This window comes from Porites lutea, chromosome 4, assembly GCF_958299795.1.
Source record: "Porites lutea chromosome 4, jaPorLute2.1, whole genome shotgun sequence".
In the NCBI taxonomy this organism is placed as follows: domain Eukaryota; kingdom Metazoa; phylum Cnidaria; class Anthozoa; order Scleractinia; family Poritidae; genus Porites; species Porites lutea.
Window position 1 is genome coordinate 33,159,551 of NC_133204.1, and position 9,766 is coordinate 33,169,316.

General features: G+C 42.2%; 1 protein-coding gene across 1 annotated transcript in view; it reads left to right on the top strand.

Moving 5' to 3' along the window:
- Positions 1-8,750, top strand: part of LOC140933347 (probable E3 ubiquitin-protein ligase HECTD2) — a 30,304-nt gene extending 21,554 nt beyond the window's left edge. Inside the window, exons 14-21 of the mRNA XM_073382886.1 lie at positions 3,008-3,096; positions 3,195-3,356; positions 4,218-4,292; positions 4,592-4,679; positions 5,647-5,753; positions 6,036-6,151; positions 6,560-6,709; positions 7,091-8,750. Of these exons, the coding sequence (XP_073238987.1) occupies positions 3,008-3,096; positions 3,195-3,356; positions 4,218-4,292; positions 4,592-4,679; positions 5,647-5,753; positions 6,036-6,151; positions 6,560-6,709; positions 7,091-7,211 (908 nt within the window). The 3' untranslated portion in view covers positions 7,212-8,750. The remainder of the gene's footprint in view (positions 1-3,007; positions 3,097-3,194; positions 3,357-4,217; positions 4,293-4,591; positions 4,680-5,646; positions 5,754-6,035; positions 6,152-6,559; positions 6,710-7,090) is intronic.
- Positions 8,751-9,766: the final 1,016 nt, after the last annotated feature.

The following is a 9,766-nucleotide window of genomic DNA, read 5'->3' on the forward strand; positions in this document are numbered from 1 at the left end:
GTTGTCACTCTTGTCACTGTTGTGACAGTTGTCACCGTTGTCACTGTTGTTACCGTTGTCACTATTGTCACCAATGTCACCGTTTTCACTCTTGTCACTGTTTTCACTGTTGTCACCAGTGTCACTGTTTTCACCGTTGTCAGCGTTGTCACTATTTTCACTGTTGTCACCGTTCTCACAGTTGTTACCATTGTCACTGCTGTCACTGTTGTCACTGTTGTCACCGTTGTCACTGTTGTCACTTTGGTCACCGTGGTCACCGTTTTCCTCTTTTCTCACTGTTGTCACTGTTGTCACCATTGTCACTGTTGTCACCGTTGTCACCATTGTCACTCTTTTCACCGTTGTCACTGTTGTCACTGTTGTCACCGTTGTCACTGTTGTCACCGTTGTCACCATTGTCACCGTTGTCACTGTTGTCACCGTTTTCAGTTTTGTCACTGTTGTCAGTGTTGTCACCGTTGTCACCGTTTTCACCGTGTCACCGTCGTCACTGTTGTCACCGTTGTCACCATTGTCACCGTTGTCACTGTTGTCACCGTTGTCACCGTTGTTACTGTTGTCACCATTGTCACTGTTGTCACTGTTGTCACCGTTGTCAGCCTTGTCACTGTTGTCACCATTGTCACTGTTGTCACCGTTGTCACTGTTGTCACTCTTGTCACCGGGTTTCACCGTTGTCACCGTTGTCACTGTTTTCACCATTGTCACTGTTGTCACTGTTGTCACCGTTGTCAGCCTTGTTACTGTTGTCACCATTGTCACTGTTGTCACCGTTGTCACTGTTTTCACCATTGTCACTGTTGTCACTGTTGTCACCGTTGTCAGCCTTGTTACTGTTGTCACCATTGTCACTGTTGTCACCGTTGTCACCGTTGTCACTGTTTTCACCATTGTCACTGTTGTCACTGTTTTCACCGTTGTCAGCCTTGTTACTGTAGTCACCGTTGTCACTGTTGTCACCGTTGTCAGCCTTGTCACTGTTGTCACCATTGTCACTGTTGTCACCGTTGTCACTGTTGTCACTCTTGTCACCGGGTTTCACCGTTGTCACCGTTGTCACTGTTTTCACCATTGTCACTGTTGTCACTGTTGTCACCGTTGTCAGCCTTGTTACTGTTGTCACCATTGTCACTGTTGTCACCGTTTTCACCGTTGTCACTATTTTCACCATTGTCACTGTTGTCACTGTTGTCACCGTTTTCAGCCTTGTTACTGTTTTCACCATTGTCACTGTTGTCACCGTTGTCACCGTTGTCACTGTTGTCACTGTTGTCACTGTTGTCACCGTTGTCAGCCTTGTTACTGTTGTCACCATTGTCACTGTTGTCACCGTAGTCACCGTTGTCACTGTTTTCACCATTGTCACTGTTGTCACTGTTGTCACCGTTGTCAGCCTTGTTACTGTTGTCACCATTGTCACTGTTGTCACTGTTGTCACCGTTGTCAGCCTTGTCACTGTTGTCACCATTGTGACTGTTGTCACCGTTCTCAGTGTTGTCACTCTTCTCACCGGGTTTCACCGTTGTCACCGTTGTCACTGTTTTCACCATTGTCACTGTTGTCACTGTTGTCAGCCTTGTTACTGTTGTCACCATTGTCACTCTTTTCACCGTTGTCACCGTTGTCACTGTTTTCACCATTGTCACTGTTGTCACTGTTGTCACCGTTTTCAGCCTTGTTACTGTTGTCACCATTGTCACTGTTGTCACCGTTGTCACCGTTGTCACTGTTTTCACCATTGTCACTGTTGTCACTGTTGTCACCGTTGTCAGCCTTGTTACTGTTGTCACCGTTTTCACTGTTGTCACTGTTGTCATCGTTGTTACCGTTGTCACTGTTGTCACTGTTGTCGCTGTTGTCACTATTTTCACCGTTGTCACTATGGTCGCTGTTCTCACTGTTGCGTTGTTTTTTTTGCTGTCCCTTTCTTCACTGTTGTCTCTGTTTTCACCGTTGTCCCTGTCTTCGCTGTTGTCACCGTTCTCACCATTGTTATTGTTGTTACCGTTGTCACTGTTGTCACTGTTGTCACTGTTGTCGCTGTTTTCACCGTTGTCAGTTTTGTCGCTGTTGTCACCGTTGTCACTGTTGTGACCGTTTTCACTGTTGTCTTTGTTGTCACTGTTGTCAATGTTGTCTCTGTTGTCTCCATTGTCACTGTTGTCACTGTTTTCGCTGTTTTCACTGTTGCCGTTGTTGTCGCTGTTGTCATTGTTTTCACTGTTGTCACCGTTGTCACCGTTGTCACTGTTGTCATTGTTTTCCACTGTTGTCACCGTTGTCACTGTTTTTACCGTTGTCACTTTTGTCGCTGTTGTCACTCTTGCCACCGTTGTCACTGTTGCCACTGTTGTCACTGTTGTCACTGTTGTCACTGTCGTCAGTATTGTCACTGTTGACACCGTTGTCACTGTTTTCAGTGGTGTCACTGTTGTCGCTGTTGTCACTGTTTTTGCTGTAGTCACTTTTGTTGCTGTTATCACTGTTGTCACTGATGTCGCTGTTGACACCGTTGTCGCTGTTTTTGTTGTCGTGTCTGTTGTCATTGGTGTCACTGTTATCGCTGTTGACATTGTTGTCACTGTTGTCGCTTTTGTCACTGTTGTCACTGTGGTCGTTGTTGTCACTGTTGGCGGTGTTGTTGCTGTTGTCACTGATGTGACTCCTGTCACTGTTGTCACTCTTGTCGCTGTTGACACTTGTCACTGTTGTGATTGTCACTGTTGGTGCTGTTGTCGCTGTTGTCACTGTTGGCGTTGTTGTTGCTGTCGTTGCTGTTTTTACTGTTTTTGCTTTTGACACTGGTGTCACCGTTGTCACTAATTTCACTGTTGTCGTGCAGGGCACAATGGGAAGGAACCTTTTTATTTATCGACTATTGCTATATTTAGTGGGGTACCCAGCGGGGTTTGTGCGGAGGAGAGAAGCCTGTCCCTTAACAGGAGCCTTTAATTGTTCCTTTGTTACAACGCTAAAGGGTCTTTTACTTCATGTTATGTTTTAGGGATGTTTACTTACAATGAGAAGTCAAGAACGTACTGGTTTAGCAAAACATGCATGGATAATGACTCTGAATTCAACTTAGTTGGTGTTGTATCCTTTTAACATAGTAAATGAAATCCCGTTGATCAATGCAAAGTACATGTAATTTCACTTTGAATTTGTTAAACTTTTTCTTAACCGTGCAACAGCTAATGGGCTTAGCAGTTTACAACAGCATCATTTTAGATATCAGATTTCCTCCTTGTTGTTACAAGAAACTCCTGAGTCCTGCGGTAGTTCCTTTTCGCGATCCTCATGCTACAGTTGGCATAGCACCGTTGGGGCTTAAGGACTTAATGGAAGCCATGCCGGTAAGTTTCCGCGGGTCCAGTTTTTTGAAAGGTTTATAACACTATCCACCGGATAAACCTCTGTCCAGTGGGTAAAGCAATTGGTTTCCCTAAAAATTATATCCACTACTGGTCTGGATAGTGATTTATCCGTTGAATAGCGGTATCCAGCGATTGAGCAACTCGGGCTAGGGGCTTTTTTCTCGAAAGTGGCGACAGGAATGGCTTTGAAAGTAATTCATTAAAATTCTTAAGCAAGCAAAGCAAAGCAAATAGACTGATTAGGGGGTTAGACCACCCACTACTGTTTCTTACATTTTGAGAGCTGCAAATTATTTTTCCTCTCCGGCCAAGTCACTTTTTTGGTCGGACAAAACAAACGTCGACTCAACCTAAGACAGATTCTGCCTCTTGAACAATTACTGTGCGTTATAAGTGCCCGATATTTTTATAGACTGGTTACTGCCATCTACTCACTGCCGTAATTTTATTTTGGTGGGACAAACATTCATTGTGCTTAAGGTAGATTTCATTCGTCTGCAAAGTCATATTTCTCGGTATTTTGAATTTTGTCTGGACATCATTTCCGACCACTTAAGTTTTTCGTCGGACATGGGCCAATTTTAAATCGGACATTTTCCGATGACCGACATTTACTTGCAGCTCTGGAATGTGATTTTAAAGTGTAGCTTCGGGCCACGGAAACGGATCCTTATCCCATAACAAGGAATTAGGCCACGCTACCTGGAGCTTCCTCATTCCCAGGATTCCTTCTTTGCTTACGCGGCTCGATTGCTTAGTCTTTTGTGGCGCGCGTGATGTCTTTACTTGGAGCGCCCTTAGCATTTATATTGAAGTTTATATTATCGTTATCTCTTGTAGGATCTTGGGCGTGGCCTCAAGGAACTCTTAGAGTACGAAGGAGATGTGGAAGAAGATCTCTGTCAGACATTTCAGGTCGGCTGTCAATATATTTCTAAACTTATTGTAAACATTAAACCCATCGTTGCCATAACTTTAACTTAACTTTGTGATAACATCGGTGATTACAAATTTCTCCTTTTTGGAGTTTGTAAATCTCATTGACAAGATGGGGTGTAGGTTTAAAGACGTTAGAACTAAAGGGCTCGAGAAACGATTAGAATTTTGATGAGACGCGCGTTAATTTTTTCGTATTTCACTTTCACTACTTTTTCTTAACTTTCTCCAATCAGGTTTTTGCAATAATTCAGAATAAATTTATGATTATTTTCCAGATTTCTTACACTGTGTTTGGGGAGGTCATCACTCACAGTTTGAAGCCCAGGGGTGATAGAATCCCAGTCACAAAGCAAAACAGACAAGGTAATTAACTTTTACTACTATGTTTGTGATAAACCTCCCCTACGCTAGTCGAACCCCTGATCCACTAGGTAGGCGCCTCAAAAGTCACAGTTTCGAATTCTTTCAGAGTCGAGTAAAATGTTTATTTTCCAGTAGGTGGTTAAATTAGACTGAAAATAAGCATTTATAGCGTAAGGGTTGATTTCCACTGTCGCGTAATTTTTACGTGCGTACGTGTGTAAAATTTACGTTCGCAAATAAAATAGAGGCAATGTATGAAAGGTCGCACATAAGCGTAAAAGTAGACCCTCGCTTAACTTCACGTTTAATCTCAACACTATATCTTGGCTCTTTTATTTATATTCACGTGATTAAAACTTTCGTGCGTTAAGGTGCGTAGCCAAAAAACGCGTCAGTGGAAATCAACCTTTACTTTGCTAGCCATTAAGTTATCTCATTGCTGTACCTAAGATTTTCATCCCTTTTGTCGCATGGTGCACATAAGTGGGCTCGACTTGATGCCATACACTGTACGCAGTCCCCCATTTCGCCGCCATTTTTCTTCTTTTCTTGAAGGAGAGAAGTGCCGAAGCTTAACACGATAGGTTGTTTGAAGTGGCGTGGGGTAGTCTGTACCAGGCTTTCAGATGGAACAGGCGTGGCAAAAACAAGCTCAAGGGGATATAGAACGCGTGTGATCTGATCTCTCTCCAGCCCCCGCGTGTTTTTCGCATCAGTTTTCACGATCTCTGCACATTACGATTTTGGAGCCTGGAGCGGAAAGTAAGGAGAAATCCTATCCGCCAAATTCCCACCTTATTCTGTCTTCTTGGCTCCTGCGCACACTTCGGCTGCATTCTTGTCTTTGCGTTAAGAAGCATAGTAGTGTTCGGTTCATCGGCGGTTACGACGGCAATGCTTCAGGACAGGCTCACCACTGCCGTGTGTAAACTTTTGTTACAATGCGATGTTTTCATTTCCGTCTCAGAATACGTGAATCTGTACGTGGATTATCTGCTGAACAGGTCTATATACCAACAGTTCGCGTCTTTTTATCATGGTTTTCACAGTGTGTGTGCTTCTAATGCGCTTATTGTAAGTACAAGTTTTACCTTCCCAGGCCAGGATCAGTAGTGCTACTCTTTGTAACTTGTCTTGAAAAATGTTATTAAAACATAATTGTTTTAAAACATTTCGCCAAGGCAAAGGGTCAAATGTCAAGCTTTCAAAACAGGAACTTAAACAATTATTTACCCAGTTTGAATTTTGCTATTGGTATATGCAGTAAATAGTAATGGTGGACTATTTTGATAAATTTGTGGCACACCTCCTTTCATTACGTGCAGTATTTTGAGATGAATGTTGTCTTTTATCCAGATGTTACGTCCTGAAGAAGTAGAGATGTTGGTCTGTGGGAACCCTGAGCTTGACATGGATGCTCTCAGGAAAGTCACAGTCTATGAGGGTTGCACTAAGAATGATCCTACTGTGAGGTTGGTTAACTGGCGTAAATCCTTATAGTAACAATATTCTAATCCTTTTCTGCTTCTTAAATGTAAATCTTTCGAAAGATACTGCATGCTGGGTTCGTTAGGCTAAACAGGCCTTTCCAGTCATGTATGATAGAGTACAGTATTTGTTCAAGCGGAACCGCGAGTGGTGTTACTGGAAAGTTTAGCAACATTTCCGGTGAAGTTCCTTGGAAAATGGCACACGAGAGAGAGAGAGTTAGCGACCAATCAGCGGCCGAGAAATCGCTCAGTTTAATTGTAAATAACTTTTGCAAGGCCAAGCCACTATTAAAGGATGTCCACTGATACGAAGACCTCAGTGGAAGTTCAAATAGTGCTAACTGTTGGTAACACCGGCACTATAAGGTGGAAATCTTGTTGCTTTCTTAGGTATTTCTGGGATGTTGTTCTGTCATTTTCACTGGACTTGAAGAAAAAGTTGCTGTTGTTTGCTACTGGTAGTGACCGGGTTCCTATCGGCGGCATGGGTGAAATGGAATTCAAAATCATTCGCATGGAAGTACCGAACAGCACGAGCATGTAAGTTGTCATGACAACAAATAACACCTCAAAGCCTATTCTAGTTTCAAACTTTGACACACATAAAGTTGTTTTGTGGTAAATTCGTCTCTTTGAGGTGCATGTACATAAGAAAAAATCGACGAAATCGAAGGGCGAGCTATAACGTGACCTATCGGTTACTAGCGATAATATCCTGCGAGCAAGCTCCCTCGGGATAAGGGGTGAGAGAAAACCGCCCCCAGAGAGCTTTCTCGGAGGCTATAGCGATAAAGGGAAGGGTGCTCTTCCTTTTGAAATTATGGTTCAAGTTTTAAGCAGCTTAGAATCCTCTCATAAGGTTGGTATCGTTATTTTCTTCAGAAGGCTTTTCATACCTTTGTTTTTGTTCTTGTTTTGCAGGTTGCCCATGGCACATACATGTTTCAACCAGCTCTGTCTTCCACCGTATAAAAGCCGAAAGATCCTCAAACAAAAACTGACCATTGCCATTTCAAATGCGGAAGGTTTTGGGATCGAGTGAAACAAGGGGATAACAGCTTGACTCTGTTACTGACTCAAACCCGCGGGGCGGGATTATGTGGTTTTATCTCTCATTGACCACTTTTTCAAGAGACCTTGTCGGCTAACTTTTAGTCGCGCCTAAGGGCGAAGTTATTTCACAGACAGGTTTCTTAGTGATAATTTTGATTGCCTGTCTTGTAGATTTAATTTTGATCCTAGTATGGACAAAAACTAAATTATACTTGTGGTTATACTCGTCTTGACCATCTTAATGAGTAAACGTTTTTTGAGTCTGTAGTGTACTAAGGTAAATAAGGCTTTAAACTAATTGATACTAGTTGTAAAAAAAATATCTTTCTATAAGATTTTACGTGTTACCAAAGTGAGGGTAATTAGTATGTAGCAGTTTTGATGAATTTGTTTCTATCTGTATAGTTTATTATAGTTGTTTACAGTGTAAATACCACCATTGAAGGGTATTGTAGATATCACTTAAATCAATTTCTTGTTTTTCTTTTTCATTTTTATAAGGGCTAGTTAGTTTTCTGGAAAATTTCTGTTGTGTGGGGTGTGGAGACTGATGAAATTCGAATATGTATCTCTTTGAAACATTTCAAACGGACAATTTTTTCTAAGTTGTCGTCCAGTCCTTTTTGCGTTATTTCTCTTGATTTATCTTTCATCGGTTTTTTGGTCTATTGCTCCTTGTTGTAACCTAATAGGCCTTTAAAAAATACCATAATACTGTTTGTTTTCCCTCCAGAATTTTGCATAAGCATTGTTTTCAATTTCTCTTGGGCCGTTGGGACTCGCGCCCCTAGAGAAATTGAAAACAATTTTTATGCAAAATTTTGGAAGGACAACAAAAAGTATTATGGTATTTTTGAGAGACATTTTCTTGCTCTGCAACCACGTGACAAGGCGGCCATGTTGGGGGTCAAAACAATATAATTTTTTCTGGAAGATTTTACATGAAAATAGAGTTTAATTCCCAGAGGAGAGAGATGCTTTTGTTCTTCACCAGTGTGCTCATTGTGGTTAACCCCTAAGCTCCAATATTAACAAGCATTTTCGGATCAGTGTAGGTTTCTGGGCAAGTGCCCACCTACCCCACACCTAAGCCAACATTATCACTTATTTCTCACTTAGGGCAAAATGTTTGCGTAGGGGAGGGGAAGGTGGGCAGTTTGCCAGAAACCTAAATTTATCCGCATTTTCTGCATACTGTTCTTCATACATTTTTTCTGGTACTTATTCTTGAGAGTATTTGTTCAAACATCAAGCCCCTTCATCTTTGGTGATTGATTCATGTATTCTCATTACCTCTCTTGATGAACAAGCAGTACCATTGTTAGGAGAAATTAGATGCTGGTTACTTTTAGGGCCTTAAAGGTTAACGTACTTTTTGATGGTATTGTATTCAGCTTAGCTTGTTTATCGTCTAATGTTCGCATGATCCTGTTTCGCCAATTGAGTTAATCGAGTTTTCTGAAGTTGTAATTAAATCTGGGCTTGAATCTGTGTACCTGTGTGCTTTATTAAAACACCATTGGCACGAGACTGGTCACTCGGTAATTAAAGTCTGCGTTCTAATAAGAACAAACTGATTTTCTGAAATATGGTGTATAGAAGCAAGGTAGTGAGGCAAGATCTCAGAAACCGACCCCCTTGGTCCCCGATACTCGCTCAGTCCAAATGTCCATCTGTTGCGGTGTTCCCCTTAGAAGGATTGATGCTACCTAGTCCCTAAGCCTCTTTATTCCTCACGGCCTGTGCGTTTCGGATCACTTGGTCCGAAATTGGGTCCGAACGAGTTTGTCTCCACGCTGTTCGCCGGTTTTGTCAACTTTTGACTGGGACCGGTTTGCAAAAATCCGTCAACACAGCTGGAAAGGACGCCTTAAGGTAAGTAACGATGCCAAGTTTGAACGTGATTTGTTGAATACTCACAAAGATATGGCTCCGCAAAGTCGCCGAATTTTACAGAGGTTTGTATGGTGGCGGTAAATTGGCGAACCCCACCACACAAAGGTCTGTAAAATTTCGCGACTTTGTGCAGCGTTCGCTCGCTGTTGACGTATCACTTTTAAACTTCACAGGTTTCCTAATTTTAAGGTGCTCTTTCCAGTAGTGGCAACGGATATTCTCTCACAGGTCTTAATCAAAACTTGAAAAAAACCGTGGGTGTATTGTTTTCAAGCTCAAACACAAAAAATTTCAACGGGCGACGGCCCCGTGCCGCCAATGAATAGAACTCTCTAGGTTGTGTGTTTTCTTTTCCCAATACAGGTCATGAGATAATACTCTGGAGAACTGTTTCTTTCAAATTTGGTCTTGTTTACATACTTATAATATATGAAAAGACAAAGGGCCATGTTGCCCGGGGACCTCTATGGGAAAGCAAAACGTACAAGGTAAAGATCTATTCACTCTTAACCAAGGTGTTGACAATACTCTAGGAGAGCGTATATTTGAGCGTCCGAATTGGACGTGGTATATATGTAAGGGTTATTTACCACGAACGAGGGGGTATGTGATATATTCACCTGGTGCCCCTCGGGGCGGCATCGGGTG